This window comes from Populus euphratica, unplaced genomic scaffold (genome assembly GCF_000495115.2).
Source record: "Populus euphratica unplaced genomic scaffold, PopEup_1.0 scaffold588.1, whole genome shotgun sequence".
NCBI lineage: Eukaryota > Viridiplantae > Streptophyta > Magnoliopsida > Malpighiales > Salicaceae > Populus > Populus euphratica.
In genome coordinates, this window is record NW_011500202.1 from 225,355 (window position 1) to 241,661 (window position 16,307).

At 32.7% G+C, this 16,307-nt stretch overlaps 3 protein-coding genes and 1 long non-coding RNA gene across 4 annotated transcripts; 2 read left to right on the top strand and 2 right to left on the bottom strand.

The window, feature by feature from the left end:
• The first annotated feature begins 5,538 nt into the window (after window positions 1-5,538).
• LOC105111915 (mitochondrial import inner membrane translocase subunit TIM23-3-like) lies at window positions 5,539-6,674 on the top strand. The gene has a single exon (XM_011007409.1). The coding sequence runs from the start codon at window positions 5,849-5,851 to the stop codon at window positions 6,389-6,391; it is 543 nt and encodes a 180-aa protein (XP_011005711.1). The 5' UTR covers window positions 5,539-5,848; the 3' UTR covers window positions 6,392-6,674.
• Window positions 6,675-8,134: 1,460 nt separating this feature from the next.
• Window positions 8,135-9,334, bottom strand: LOC105111916 (uncharacterized). The gene is made up of 2 exons (XR_839677.1): window positions 8,897-9,334; window positions 8,135-8,850 (listed from the first exon to the last, which is right to left on the bottom strand). It is a non-coding gene; the product is annotated as an uncharacterized LOC105111916 (long non-coding RNA).
• Window positions 9,335-11,718: 2,384 nt separating this feature from the next.
• Window positions 11,719-13,199, top strand: LOC105111917 (uncharacterized). The gene is made up of 6 exons (XM_011007410.1): window positions 11,719-11,833; window positions 11,922-12,086; window positions 12,249-12,332; window positions 12,473-12,598; window positions 12,697-12,783; window positions 12,878-13,199. Exons 1-6 carry the CDS (start codon window positions 11,734-11,736, stop codon window positions 12,949-12,951), a joined length of 636 nt encoding a protein of 211 aa, XP_011005712.1. The 5' UTR covers window positions 11,719-11,733; the 3' UTR covers window positions 12,952-13,199.
• A 1,777-nt stretch (window positions 13,200-14,976) lies between these two features.
• Window positions 14,977-16,307, bottom strand: LOC105111918 (probable ribose-5-phosphate isomerase 3, chloroplastic). Its single transcript, XM_011007411.1, has one exon. The coding sequence runs from the start codon at window positions 16,131-16,133 to the stop codon at window positions 15,270-15,272; it is 864 nt and encodes a 287-aa protein (XP_011005713.1). The 5' UTR covers window positions 16,134-16,307; the 3' UTR covers window positions 14,977-15,269.

Below are 16,307 nucleotides of genomic sequence, written 5' to 3' on the forward strand. Positions count from 1 at the left end.
CAAAGAGAGTGCTCTGGCTAAATTGTGCATCGCTGGCGTTTTGAAAGTGCAAGAAAAGACTAAGGGGTTTGGACTTATCTCTCTGCCTATGCTTTTGAATTATTGTATTTGCATGGCTCCACCAGCATGGGCCTCTGCAGTGGCAGTCTTCTATCTTTGTCCCAATAAGTTAAATAGAAATCTGAAGGGTTCATCAAGCCATTCTTAATTATCGCAATACAAGTAGCATTATTTATTTATTTATATTCATAGGAAAGCAAATGTATACAACATTAATGAAGTCATGAAAAAATTTAAAATAAATTTAACCTTTTCATTGATGAGTCGTAGGCTAGTGATTACATACAAAACAAGCTTCTTATTAAAATATAAAAACTCTAAAATAACTTATTAAATAGTTATAAAAGGATAAATTAGTTGGGGATAATTTAAAGAAATTATTTATTAGCAAGAAAAATAAATGAAGTACAAATTTAATTAGGTTTAGGTTAGTTAAAGATGAGAAGGTTAAGTTTGGTCGAGAAAAAAGTTAAGTTAAGCCACAATTTTTTTTTTTGTTTATAAACTTACTTGAGTTTTTTTTTCTTTTTAAATTTATTTAGTTGTTTCTTTAATAAAAAATATATTTTATATATGAACTACTTGTTTAAAACCAATGATATAAATAGTAATTTTGGTTTTTCCTCCTATTTTTTATAATTTTTTTCTTCATTTTACCCCCCTTCTATTCCATCTCCATCCAAGTAGAAGAACGAAGATTAAAATACATTCACTTTACATTCCTTCGTTCTTTGCTTTGGCTATAAAACAATATCAATTTTAGTACTAAACCAAACATGGTCTTACATGCCATTTTTAACTTATTTTTTATGCACTTTAATTATATTTAAAAAAATGTATATTATATTTAATGTGATTTTTTAAATTAATTTAGTTATTTTTTAATATTTAACTCAAGAAATAGTTACAATTATATTTGGTTTAAAATTAAGTAAAAAAATTTGATTCAATCAAAATTTTAATTTTTAATCGGTAGATTTAAACTTATATTAAATTTATTTTTAAAAATTTATTTTGAGTCAATTTTTTCAAACATAATTTTAATTTAAGTTCATGTTAACTCATTGCTATCATTAATTATTGATGAAAAACAACTTTTAAATAACGATTTAAAATTAAAAATGGTAATTTAAAAGTTACAATAAACAATTAATTCTTAATATATTTATTGGCTTCATCAAGATTAAAGCACAAAATATTTATTAAATTAACGAGTCCATCTATATTATGGATGACGGGCGGCCACGACAAACTTTCACCAACTAAAATCCAAAAGAAAATCCAAAATTAAGAATGATGTGAAGAATAGGATTCTTTGATACTGTGGGCATACATGAGTTGTCTCATACGTCCACGTGTAATTTATCTATCCGTTTGGAAATAATATAACAGGAAAGCTAAAAAAAAAAAAAACTCACTGTAGTCGTAGATATAATATATTCCACTTGAAGTGTAATTATCATTTTATTATTCTAATAAAATTAAATGCCTTTGTGCTGGGTATTTGGTCTTTTTTTAGTTTAATTTCATTGGTCATTAAAGGATTCACAGGGAATATAAGTGGGTTTTTTTTTCAATTTTTAAGCACAATGTAATTATCTTTCTAATTTTTCTTGGTTTTTAAATAAAAATAAATAAATTATGCATGTTTTGATCTTTTCATTCAACTTTTTTTTATTATCAAGTTTTTGAAAGATAATTTAAATTTTTTAACAATAATTAATTGTTAATAAAAAAAATTGTGGGAGACATGCCCGATGCTTGGGAGGTACTTACACGTTTTGGGCTGCACATGTTGGCAATGATAGAATGGTTTGTTGCTAATATGGTTTTGTTTTCCCCTATTTCTCTTTTTTTTTCTAGGAATTATACCTTAATTCTTTTTGTTCTTTTTGTTGTTAGTATTTTAATTTTAGATTTTATCCGTTTGATTTTTATTTTTTTATTCTTGTTCTTTTTTAAAAAAAATAATTTGTTTTGATCTTTTAAATAAATTATGCATGTTTTGATCTTTTCATTCAACTTTTTTTTATTATCAAGTTTTTGAAAGATAATTTAATTTTTTTAACAATAATTAATTGTTAATAAAAAAAATTGTGGGAGACATGCCCGATGCTTGGGAGGTACTTACACGTTTTGGGCTGCACATGTTGGCAATGATAGAATGGTTTGTTGCTAATATGGTTTTGTTTTCCCCTATTTCTCTTTTTTTTTCTAGGAATTATACCTTAATTCTTTTTGTTCTTTTTGTTGTTAGTATTTTAATTTTAGATTTTATCCGTTTGATTTTTATTTTTTTATTCTTGTTCTTTTTTTAAAAAAAATAATTTGTTTTTAATTTTATCGTTCAATCTTGATTTGTCATATATATATATATATATATATATATATTTCAATTAAGTACTTATTCTTTCAATTTTTTTTTCTCTTTTATAAAGTTTTATTGATTTTTAATTTTATCATTTAATTCAAATTTATGGTATATTATATTTTCTAATATAGTCCTCATTCTTTTATTAAAGTTAATTTTCTTTTCAATTTTATTCTTCAATAAAAAAAATCCTATAGTTGTCCTTTAATTTATTTATTTTATTTTCATTTCTATTCTCATTATTTTTATTGCTTTTTTTTTCATGATTTCATCCTTTAACATTTGATTTGTTGGGGATTGAGTTTCTTGATTTTTTTTATGTATAATGCTTCTAATCTAATAACCCGAGTCACGAGTTTGAAAAGTTAACAAAGATTGACATCCTATTTTTTTTACTTTTTTTATTTTTTTTATTTCATCACTTAATATTAGTTTTTTTAAAATACTTTTGTGATTTTCTTTTATTTCTTTTCTATCGTATTATCTTAACTTCATGACTTGAAACACAAAGTTTGGAGAGTTAAACTAGACTAACTCACCCTTTATTATCAAGGTTAAATCTCTATTATGCTAATTTGAGCTGACTTATATTATTTTTTAATTTTATCTTTTCATATTTAATTAACTAAAAACTAAACAACATCGCTTTCATGCTTTTAAAAAAGAGGTCCTTTTTAGGTTATGGTGATATATATATTTATTTATTATCGTTACTTATTTTTTTTGTCTAATTAAAGTAAAACTAGCTTAGATGACTATTTGATGTTATAACTTGAGTTGTAAAGTTTTTTTCTTTTTTTTATGTTATAACTTGAGTTGTAAAGTTTTTTTTTTTTAAAAAAACATATCAACAACACTTACTCGTCATTTTTTATATAACAAAATTCATACGAACCTAAAGCATAACACATGCGCATGTTTAGTTCACTTCTAAAAATACGTTGTGCAACAATCTTTTCTTTATAAAAACTATCTATCAAGCACTTGATGATGTCATTGTATCATGTTGGCTGGGAGACAATGATCTTAGTCACTTGTATAATATAAGGATTACCTATTTTTCTAAGAGATGTTATTTTCAAGGACAAGAATCATTATATGGCTTTATTGGGATAATACATCTTAAAGGTCTACCATATACGGTTATAGGCACGTACCATCATTGTTATTGTCTTTGGAAATGCCAACTATGTTGCGCTATCCAAGCCCCTCACCCAAGAGACTATGATGAGGCAACCATCCAACGTCGGCTAAAAAATAATGATTTTAATTGCTTATATAGCGCAAGGCTCACCTTTTTTCCCAAGAAATATTTTTTCAAAAACAAAATTTACTATGTGACTCTAATGAGACAATTCTTTTTAAAAGACTTACCATATACAAGTGTGGACTCACCTCATTATTAACATCATATATGAGAATACTAGTCATATTATGCTACCCAAGCTCCTGGTTTGGGGGGTTGTAATAATATCGTTTTAATAGCTTACATAACATAAGGATCATCTCTCTCTTCAAGAAACTTTTTTTTTTTAAAACAAAACTCATCATGTGACTTTGGTGGAACAATACCTTTTAGGGGCTATCATGTGTGGGTGTGAGAATATATCATCATTAAGGTGATGAGGGCCTTAGTCACTTTTAAAGTATAAAAATAATCTCTTTTCCTAAAAAATATCTTTTTAATGACAAAACTCATTATATAATTCTGATGAAATAATATCTCTTAGGAGAGTTACCAAATACTAGTGTGGTTATATATCATTAGCATCTTTAGAGAATTTCTATATATAAAAAAATAAAATTATCATGACCTAGATATACACGAAATAGATTAATGAGAGCAAGCTATCACTTTTTTTCAATTTAATTATACTTTAGTCAAGAATTAATCTATCACATATCTAGAATTTTAATTTCAAGATCTTCACTTGATAAGTAAAAAACAAAGGAATTTGGATGGAAGTTTGGTTCAGAATTTAGTTAATATGTTATTGGGAAAATAGTAACAATACAAGGAACCAAAGAAGTGTACTTTCCCTTTTATATTTGTAGAAATAATTTAATTATGTAAAAATAAAACGATACATTCTCCTTGTTTGATAAAAAGAGATGAATTAGAACAAAATAACATAACAAAAAGAACAAATAAAAACAAAGTAAAAATACAACTATAGAATTGAATTCTCATTTTTTAAGTAATCAGACCCAAGTCTTAAACAAAGTCATGAACCAATTTAAATCTTTTAACTATATTTATATTTTTTATTAAGTATATAACATGTTATTCATGACGATGACCCATCACTTACGATGGATGGCTGATATATAACCTATTACTTTTAAAGATAATAGATAATTAATTTTAGGTATGACCTAATTAAGTCATAGTATATGCAAACTAGTTTGGATACCCATATTAATCTAAAAATAAAAAAGATAATGGATGATATGTCATGTATGAACTAATTTAATATTAAATTATTAATCTTGATCATTTTAAATTGAGTTTAACTAGTTCCATTACTTAAAGATTTAATGAAAAAATTATATTGATTTATCAATTTATTAATAAAATCCATGAATTTGGTTTGGTTTTGGTAACATTTTCCTTAAATATGTGATTTAAGTGGTTATTATGCTGAGCATGAATACAATGACTTTAGGAGAAAGTAACTTGGATAGATTAGAAATATTGATAATCAAAAGATGATACCAAAACTAATTGTAATTGAAACGCAGCCTTCTATCTTGTTGCAATTATATTTTATCATGTATAGTTTGGACTACATAAAAGCTTAAAAAAAATTCTTTTAACAATTAATTAATTTTTAAATTTTTATCTTGTTCAAAGATAAATTCACATATATAAATGCACATAAATTTGGTCAATATTATAGATTAATTAATATATCAATAATAATAATAATAAACTCTCAAATAAGACACAAAGAAATGGCCAAATAAGCTGGATCGCACAAACCAGCAATATACCATTAGAATCTGAATTTCAATACAAAGAAAAATAAATAAATAAAATCATGGAATTTACAAAATTGCTAGAAATCTGTCCACCGCACCCTAAACCCTTTCGTTTGCTGGCCAAGTCAGCCCAAACATCCTAGAAAACCCTTCTTCCTCGTTAAACCCTAGAAGACTCGAAAAAAAATCACCTCCTCCTTCCTTCCTCCAGACCATTCCTTTGACCACAAAGGAAAGTAAACCCAAATCAACAATAACCCTAGACCCTTCTTTCCTCAACCAACTAAAATCCCTCTTCCTCTCGGAAAACCCACGAGAACCCATAAAAGTTCTATCTTTATCTCTCAATAAAAGCTATAAAGATCCAATCTTTCTCACAAAAACTCCATAAAAATCCCATCTTTTTCCCGAGAAGATCAAACCTTTGATCGCAAAATGAATGACCCAAATGATCACAAGTATAGAAAATACCACCCATATCAAGACCTCTACAATGTTCCAGCTCAAAACCTGTACAACCTTCCAACATCCCCTGAATTTCTCTTCCATGAAGAATCTTTAAACCAACGCCGTTCTTGGAGTGAAAATCTCCAATACTACACAGGCACAGGTTACTTATCTGGAGCTATATTAGGCGGTGCTAAAGGTTCTATTGAAGGAATCCGTGCGGCGGAGCCCGGAGAGTCATTAAAGTTGAGGGTTAATCGTGTTTTGAATTCTGGTGGTCACGCGGGTAGAAAATTTGGAAACAATTTGGGTGTTTTGGGACTCATGTTTGCGGGGATTGAGAGTGGTTTGATTCATTGGAGAGATACTGATGATTTGGTTAATACTGTGCTTGCTGGTCTTAGTACCGGAGCTATTTATCGTGCTGCAAAAGGGCCTAGGTCTGCTGCTATTGCTGGTGCTATTGGCGGGATTGCTGCGGCTGGTGCAGTTGCTGCGAAGCAGGCTGTTAAGAGATATGTGCCTATTTGAAAATTTTGAAATTTATGGTTTTAGGCATTATGGGGTTAGGGATTTATGGGGGATAAATGGCTTTGTGGGGGTTTGGTTGTTTGGTGGTATACGGATTGGTTTAATGGATTGGCGCAAATAATTCGTATGACCGTATTTTATAATTCTATTTGTCGACTTGGCATGTGTTCCTGATCTCGTTCCTGTTTATAAGAAGTTTTGGGCTTCTAACTTGAACTTTTATCATAACAAAGTTTGTTTTGTTTAATTATTGGCTAGAAATTGAATTGTCTGTTGCTGTTTTGATGGGGATTAGTAGAGTGTATAATTGAATTATTTTTGGTGAGCATTGTTGTTTTCCCGTGATCAAGCCTGTTAGTTTGCCTTTACTTTGCTAACATGATCCTGTTTGATGGATTATTTGAAAACATGAATCTGTTTGTGGTTGTTCAGGTTTTTGGCCTGTGAAATGATTTCGCTGTGTGATGCTATTTTATCCTTTTAGGTTTATTCTGTTTGATAATTTCCTGAAATAATTTATGATGTAATGTTGTAGTTTTATTGTTGCACCCTGACCATGGATTGCTTGCCTGTTAGGGCATCGGCTTCCTGTATAATGTTAGTTTTCCATGTAAGCGTGCTATTTTCAATACTTGTATTCTTTATGGGTTTATTCCGGTGTCCTCTATGGTTGGGATCTGCTGGTGTTTTCAGTGGGAATTGGATGAAAATCTAGGAATTAGTGGGAAGAAAAGATTTGAGTAGTGGATAATGTTTCTCCTAAGTTTGAGGCATACTGATCAGTTAGTGCACAACAGAGCTCTCTATACAATATTATTTAGCAACAAATAACTGGGAAATCTCTCTTTGGCTCCAAACTTCTTCTGGAGTTTAAGCTTAAAGATTGTCCATCATTTGGTGGTCAAAAATCTCTTTAGAATCTCTTAGCAATGTATTCAATCTTCTCTTCAACCTTTTATTATACAGGACTAAAATGGATAATAGTATATCATGGCCTCTTTTCCTTTTGCATCTAAAGCAAAATTAAATGAGATTTTTATTCCTTTAAGATCAGGGCCTTTTCTCCTTGCATGATATGCCCCTAACTCCTATGCCTTGACCTTTCTGGGAAAGAGGATGGTGTGGGGTCTAGAATTCCGATGTTGCATTCTGTATCCAAAGAAATATAGTTGCAAATGGTATTCATAGATTTCACACTGCCTTTGATGGTTGTAGATTGTCATTGTTTCTGCGTGGAATGGTTAGATGTGTAGCAAAACTAGTGGCTAGTTGCTTATATCTTTTATCCAGAGAATCCCATTGTGCAACTTCTTTAAAGCTTCTTTCTCCAAACATGTCTTGAGAATTGAATTTTCTGGCTTGCTAAAGTCTTAACTCCCAAATCATGTGTTTTTGCTTGTAATTAAATGGCTGCTTTTTCTCTCTCTCTCTTTTTTTTCCTGTCTCAGTTCTGTCCTCTTCTTTCAACTCCCATTTTAAATCCTACTTCTTTTTTTTAAACATAGGGACTTTCTTCCTCGGTTGTGATTATGTGGTAAATTCTTCCATGAATGATTAAGTTCCTTCAAATCTTTTTTTTTTTTTGTTTCATCTTCCTGAGTATTATGTCGTTACCAGATGTCTGCGGGTAGTTGGGTATGTGGGAACTTTTTTCAATTTTCCTCTGCTTAATTTGTAGTCTTTTCATGTATGCAATTTTGCATCTATGGTGCTGCTTATGTTTCGTATGTTTATTAGTGACCCTTTTTTTTTTCCCAGTCTTGGGTGGTTAGATAGCAGTTTAAAGTAAGAAATCTGTTGCATGCATGCATTCAGCTTTTGGACCATGTCAAGTCTTTTTTATGATATCAAGGATTTTGCTGTCAAAATTTGTTTGGAAGACGAAACAGAATTATTTCTGTGGAAGATAGAATGCTAGGAGATGTTCATATTTTTAAAATCTGTCTTGTCAAAGCTTAAATCAAGTAAATTTTAGCGTTCTGAGGCAGGGAATAGGATCGAAGATCATGGATTTTGCTTTACACGTTATTTAGCTGAGGTTTCATGATGGAATAGGATCGAAGATCGTGGATTTTGCTTTACACGTTATTTAGCTGAGGCTTCATTATGATATTTACATATTTGAAGTTTCATTATGATATTTACAGATTTTCTATTGTAAAATTGTGTTACGAGGGATAGAAGGTAAGGAGCTGATAAAGAGAAAAATATTAACGTTGTGGTAACTGCAACAGGTTCACTGATGACATGGGTGATGGGTTCTTGTCATTTGTGCCCTTCACACCTCCTTTCTAACATGCTGATATCACTGTGGGCCTTTTGGCGGCAGGTTAGGTTAGGAGGCTCTTGAAGTTTGTGGTTGGTGAAGATTTCATTTCGAGGATCCGTAGGGAAAACATTGGAAATGGACATACATGGTTTGCTGACAATTTCCTTTCGAGCACCATAGTTTAGGGCAGCTCTCACATTACTTGTTCTCTCTTTTATGATCCTTTAAATAGTAACCATTTCTTGTATTCTGACCAGCCTCACCGCGGCTTATAAACACTGCTTTCCAGGGAAAATTCGCCAAGTGAGCCAGAAGAGTCTTTCTCTGACATCACGTTGTCAGCCTTGTAGTTCCACGACGTCGGTTTGGCACCCTCTGCTAAACTGGCTTGGACAGAGAGATCCTACCAGTGCAAGGATAACTTGGAATGACTCTACCTTGAATTTCGAGTGTGAGATCTATGCCAGTCCCTCTGCAATATCGAGAGAGTTGGTGAACTTATGTGGCCTCCAAATTCTGACCCAAAAAAAGTCAAAAACGTGATCATGCAAGAAACGTATAAAATTGAAAATAAATTTCCTTTTCAACCCAAGAAGTTGAATTGGGAATAACCCGTTCTAACTCCTAACTCTTGTTGCTAAGATATTTTAAAAGAAGAAACGAAAAGAAAAATTGCCTGGAGGAAAGCATTCCCAGTTATCCCAGTTTTTAAGAGATGTAAGTATGTTTGGAAGTTTAATTGGAATTATTTTTTAAAGTATTTTTTTATTTTAAAATATATTAAAATAATATTTTTTTATTTTTAAAAAATTATTTATAAAATCAGCATAATTCAAAACATAAAAAAAAATATTTTAAAAAAATTAAAACTTTTAAAAAATATAAATTGGATGGTTTTTTCAGACATCTTTTTAAACCTTAAATCAATCAACATCATTCATGAATATCTAATTTGTTCCTATTTTTTGCTAAAATACAACAAAAATAATATGAATAAAAACAAATCTATCAATTAACATAACTCTTTGATAAGATTATCGTATAAAAATATTAACATGGTAAATGTTTATTTATTTATTACTGCTTAGATTATCCTAGACATCCTGAGAGTATTGATAGATAATATAGATGAAAGAAATTCATGGATTTATAATAAAACATGCGAGTATATAACTCTATGATTACAAAGCCCTTGACTTCAATGATAAATAAGATTAATTATAAATTAAATACTCGTGTAAATCAGGGATATCTTATTAATAATTTAATTATATATTTGAGAAAAAAAAAAGTAGAGAACAATCGACCACCGTCCAACGTGTGGAACATAAATATATTATATTAACTAAATATTGCTCATTTTAACTTGAAATTAGGTAAAAAAATTAGCAAAATTCCACCAGGAGGACTTTTTGAGTCTTTGACAATGGAGGCTTGGGTTTCTTTTTCTCATGTGTGGCCAAATGTCAAAGCTTATCAGATGCATCAAATTGACTGCAAATACAAGGCACTTGTTTTTTATATATATATAGTTGATCAGAGCAGAGAACGATTCCAACGTATGCAACAAATCTTTCAAAGTAAGGCTTGATATCTGTGTTAATTTAATCCTTGACATGTTCTTTAACCATCAAGAAACCACTTCGAAATTAATTGTAATTGATTATTTCTTGTTCGGAGGCTTCAATTCTCCTGTTCTAGCATCTCCATTTGTCTATGTATCTCCTTTTGATTTTGAAATTATTTTCCGAGAATTACAGAGTGCTAGGATTCTCTTTTGCCGTCATTAAATAGCATTTAATCATTGTCTTAAAATAAAATAAAATAAAATAAAAATATAAAATAACAAGGATAAAGAAAACATGCCCATTATCTTTTATTTTGAGAGGATAAAGACTTATTATAAAATTATTTCAAAGATATATTTATTTTATATATTTATTTTTATCTTTTCAACCAACCAACCATGTTTGAGGTTTTTTTTTACCCTGAAATTAATATCAACCGAAGACAAAAATATAAAGTAAAAACATTAGGTCAAGTTTTGATCAAAAATAGACCTAGAACAGTTTTCAGAGGACCTTGATCATGTAGAGCTAGTCTCCAAACCAAATGTTGCCAAAGTCATTTGAATGTGTAGACTAACAATAAAATGTTTGAGCCTCTGAATGACCCTTTATTTTGGCTGTTTAAGAACTTCTGATTATGACCATTCTTTTAATGCATTATTCGTGTTCTTGTTTAAATCTTCTTCTTCATGCATCTCCTCTACTCATTACCAAAGAAAATCAATATTACGTGATGGACCCACATCCCATATTCTAGATGTTTTGATTTTATTTCTTATCAAGAAGCTTGAATGATTATGCAGAATACAATAATAATTGTTTTTTAAAATGTTTGTGGTTTATAAATATATTAAAATAATATTTTTATTATTTTTAAAATCATTATTTTTTATTCATCTAAAAATATAAAAAACATTAAATTTCTATGAAATGTTGTTCGGAATGAAATCCAAACTGTTCGGTAGACTCTGATTTCTCTCTTTTGATTTTTTTGTCCGCTCGACAGCCTAATCTGGCCTTGCTTTATTTAAGAATGGCCAAACCTAAGCTTGGTTGAGGATAATGATGTCATAAAATAGAAAGAAGAAGGAGCAAATTTGAGACCTGTTCAATTTATAATACAATGAACCTTCTGTTACATGACAATCTAGAAGGAAGAGAGAGAGATTTAATGTTTTCTACTTTGTTTGATTTATTCAACTATGATAAAGACCGACCATAGACAATAAATAAAACGCAAAGAGAAGAAAAAATCTGCAGAATTGATCCTTTCTGCCTACACAGAAGCTTCTATCAAGTTAACTTTCCTGTTCTATTGAATAGAGAAAAAAACAAGAAATAACCATCAAAATGTGACGTGTCTTTATGTTAATTCTATTTGTTTGGATTCCAAGAAAACTTCCAAGTCTTTGTGATCTCTTATAAATACGCACCTCATTAGGTACAGATAGCACGGTACCTCCTCCAGCATACACTGCAAATCACTTGTTCTCTCAGAGTTACAAATGCCTTTATCTAAAGCTCTTACTTTTGTAACCATGCTTCTTGTGGTGCTACCTATGGTTGCTATGGCAGATATTGATGGCAACCTGACTGCTTTCTATGGTACACAAAACTCTCTATCCTGCACTTCCATGCACACACAAGCACGGGTAAAATCTTGGATGTATGATTTGTTCTTTGTGAATTGCAGACAGGTTGTGTAAAGAAGTGGATTGCGGAAAAGGAACATGCGTAGGAGACACATCATACCCATTGAGCTACAAGTGTGAATGTGAAGCTGGATGGAAACAAACCCAATACGATGACGATGATGTTGATGATGAACACAAGTTCCTCCCTTGCGTGATTCCAAACTGTAACCTCCTTTTCTTTTCGGCTTTCTTTTCTGAACTTCATTCAGGGACATGGTACATGCAAGTAGCAGAACATGACATGTTCTGATGAATTAAAAAGACAGATTTTGTACGTAATTTTACACATTCAAGTAAACTTGGTTCATTTTCTTGTTTTTTTGCAGGTACTCTGAACTATGGCAGCTGCCAGCCAGCCCCACCTCCAGTTCCACAAAAAGAAGCTCCCCACAACAGCTCCTTCTTCGATCGTAATCACCAAAACCAAAGACCTTTATTCACATAATAAGATTCAAAAAATACTGCAGTCCTGCCTGATATCCTCTCTCTCTCTCTCTCTCTCTCCCCCTCTCTCTCCTGCCACTAATTTTCTGTCCTGTTGATCATGTAGCTTGCTATTGGATGTACTGTGGAGAAGGTCAATGCACAAATAATGGAACATATAGACACACGTGTACTTGCAATCCTGGTTTCGTTAATCTTCTCAACATCTCTTACTACCCTTGCTACAGTGCATGTAAGAACTTTTACATGAAGTTTTAGCAGTGAATACTGATGGGAGATCAAAGAAACAAACTTTAAAAACTGATCTGTGCTATGGTTTTGGTTGTCAAGGTACTCTCGGATCTGATTGTGCTGACATTATTAGAATCGCAAACTCAACATCAACTGGAACCGGAACTGGAACCGGTGGAAATCCAGGTGAGAATGCAAACCAAACATATCACCCAGTCGTCGTAACATAAAAGATGTTATTTCAGATCTTGATGATTTCTAATCTATTTTTGTTATCCAGCTAGCACCATTCTTCCAGCAAAGTTCCAATGGATGATTATTTTGCTCGCCTCTATGCTTATGGCTCTGATGTAGGATGAGAATTGAACGAGGATCCTGGCTAACCAGCTTTTCAGTTTCGTGATACTTGATTATACTCACTAGTAAATTTCATTTGGTGCATCTTTCGTTTGATCATTCACCAGATTCTTATGTAGAAATTCAGTTTGTATGCGAATGAAAGTCGGAACACAGACCTAGATGGAGGATGAGCGTTGTCTATGCAACACTACGTGATCCATTTGGTTTTTATGTAGTTGTATTGATTATTTATTTATAAATAACTGAGCTTGTGAAAAATATTTATCTATTCTTCTCTTTGGATTCAAGCTATCCACATAGATATAAAGCAACAAGATCCAAGTAGCTTCTGGGACGAATCCTATTTGTTAAATCGCCATTTAGTTTGATGATTGATAATTCAAATAACATGGCAACGTCTACATAATTTGGCCACAAAACTAAACACACCGAGTACAAGTAACAAGCTACACACATGCCTTCTGCCAAGTGTGATTTTTCCTATCCGTTTCTGCACAAGACAGGCTTCTGTATTAGGTGCAAGCAAGTCCTTGTTAAGCAATCAAAATTCAAGACTTGTGTTATAAATGGAATGGATAAAGGAGCCACAGCCTCAAAGCACATCGCCACTAAAGCGTTAAGTCTAGGCTGGCCGAGAAAAACAAAATTATACTACTAAGGCTGCTCATTTCTAATCCATAGTTCACGTTTGATTCGAGGGGGAAACGAACTGCCTCTTGAAACCACACAAGATGTTTCTCCAAATGAACGATCCCAAAACATTAAGTCTATAGGATGCTATCGGAGTGAGTGATAAAAAAAATCAACTCTAACAATCTTGTAATGCTTCCACGCCAAAATTTGCTCATTGGTGATTGTACATCTGACAACAAAACAGTCGATATTGCCAAGCTTTCCCCTCACTGCTCAACACAACAAAATGAGATTCAAAGATGGTATGGATTCATAATTGATCCCAGATCTACGGACTACACTTGAATTGACGTTTGCTAGGGATTCCACTTTACAAAAGCATATGTACCGCGCAATAGCAGCACATACCAGTCACTGACGCATAACCAGAACAATGAGCTGTGTTAAAGTCACTGTACTATCTACCTGGGAAAACACGTGGAACTCTATTTGTATTACATTGCAGGCAGGAGACTCCAACACGACATAGGATATTCACTTCATTGTGCCCTGGCTTCCTCTCTAAATATTCTAAAAGCAGGAATATATAGATAGAATTATATTCAAACTTCTGTAAACCAGCATCATGATTGAGCTATGGATACCTCTCAAATATTATTTATGAGCTTCTGTGAGACCATAACCATCTCGGTATCGTTCCCTAATACCTCTATACAACTATTAGAAGTTAGGGTTTCAAATGTACCCAGTTAGCCTTTTCATCTGTCTCCCGAAATCTTTTCACCCAAGCATCTACAAGTCCTCCTTTCCGTACTCTTCAGGCTTTGAACTAATTGATAGAACTAGACCTATGCTGTTTGCCCATTTGATGCACCATCAATCCATTACTGTTTTTGAGACTAGAATGCAAAGTATAAATAGTCACTTGAGAGCCAAAACACATCCCCTGTTCCCCTGAAAACTGCTATTACTAGAGGAACTAAATAAACCTGTTGCATACCTGAGAAACATGTTTATGACACGCCACTGCTCATGCAATTGAGACGCCAATTAACCTAGTGGTTTCCTTTTCAGCATGGTAGATTAGCATCATTAACAATGTAAAAGAAAAGATGGAAACCGTCTAAGATGTTGCTTGAGCACTTTCCTTTAAAAAACAAAATACTTCACTGCAGAACAACAAGAGAGAGCAACCCATAAACTAATACTTGGGCACTTTTACTCCAGTTGTCCTTACCAATGCACTTGCTATTGCCAAATTGCCAGTAGAACAGTACAGACCTTAAGGTTTCAATGGAGTTGAGTTTCCCATCTTCTCGCTCATAGACAGCACAGTAAAAGGGGATAAAAAAGGCATTGATGATTTTTTACATACAAGGGAATGCATTGGCACAAATTAAACCCTGTTGATTATAAATAACAAGACGCGAAGAAACAATATTATTACAGGTCATCCAATTATTCATCCCAAAATCAAAACAAGGTGGCAATAACCATGAAACCAATTCATTCATTTTGATCATTTCACATTATTTCACTTTTCCATTCCTAAACTATAGAGAAAAGTAACAAGAATATCCAACTAGAGTCCGAACAGCTCAAATTCACCGCAACAAAAATAATGAACAACAACAGTGTCAATATAACAAAACCATCATATAACACAAGATTCGAAATTCTCACTTGCTTTTAACCTCAACTCCTGTCTTCCCAGCAATAATAACCGCAGTCGCCATATCCAAAAACAACCCATGTTCCACAACACCTTCAAGCCCCGAAATTTCCTTTCCGGCTGCATATCCATCTTTAATCGGATTCTCAAAATACAAATCAACTATATAATTAAAATTATCGGTCACATAGGGCTTCCCATCTTCACCAACTCTCAATTTAGCCTCAACCCCTTCATCTTTAAACAACTCTTGTAACCTCACCAAATTAAATTTCCAACAAAATTGCACTACTTCAACTGGCATTGCCAGTTTACTTCCACCAAGACCATCAACAAGCTTAGTCTCATCGGCAACAACAACAAACTCATCTGATGCTGCTTCAACCATTTTCTCTCTTAAAAGGGCTCCGCCGCGACCCTTCACTAAATTAAGTAGTGGGTCCACCTCATCAGCCCCGTCAATGGCAAGATCAATGTGGGGGTGGTCATCGAGTATTGAAAGAGGGATGTTAAGAGAACGAGCCTGCTCTTCTGTGCGTTTTGAAGTTGGGACTCCAATGATATTTGTCAGTTCACCGGTTTTTAAGAGCTCGCCGAGCTTGGCTACCACGAAGGCGGCGGTAGAGCCGGTTCCAAGGCCGAGGACCATACCGGATTTGACATACTCGACGGCCTTGTCTGCTGCGATCTTTTTAAGGTCGTCTTGGGTGAGGACTGGGGCGGATTGGGCTTTAAGGGAGAAGATTTTGGTTGGAGCGCGGAGGTTAAGAGAGGGTGTGCGTAAGAAGAGGCGGGAGGAGGAAGGGGTGGTGTTGTGGAGGGAAGAAAGAGAGGAGGAGGAAGGAGGGGAGAGGAAGGATAAGGAGGCCATGGTAGGTGGTGGTGGTAGAGGGATTGAGAAATGAGAGGTGGTTTTGTTTTTTTGTTTTTTTATGGGTTTGTTCAATCTTAGTTCAAAGTGGTGTGGTTGTTATAAGTTTGTTCGTACTCGTGGAAAGAAACCAGGAAGACAGAAGACTTTATTGCTGCATTTATTTTTTTTATT

Excerpts from the sequence above, each read along its gene's own strand:
- LOC105111917 (XM_011007410.1), top strand. The coding sequence starts at position 11,734 with ATGCCTTTATCTAAAGCTCTTACTTTTGTAACCATGCTTCTTGTGGTG. Across the intron at positions 11,834-11,921 it reads CAACCTGACTGCTTTCTATG|ACAGGTTGTGTAAAGAAGTG; the intron begins GTACACAAAACT and ends TGTGAATTGCAG. Across the intron at positions 12,333-12,472 it reads CAACAGCTCCTTCTTCGATC|CTTGCTATTGGATGTACTGT; the intron begins GTAATCACCAAA and ends TTGATCATGTAG.
- LOC105111915 (XM_011007409.1), top strand. The coding sequence starts at position 5,849 with ATGAATGACCCAAATGATCACAAGTATAGAAAATACCACCCATATCAA.
- LOC105111918 (XM_011007411.1), bottom strand. The coding sequence starts at position 16,133 with ATGGCCTCCTTATCCTTCCTCTCCCCTCCTTCCTCCTCCTCTCTTTCT.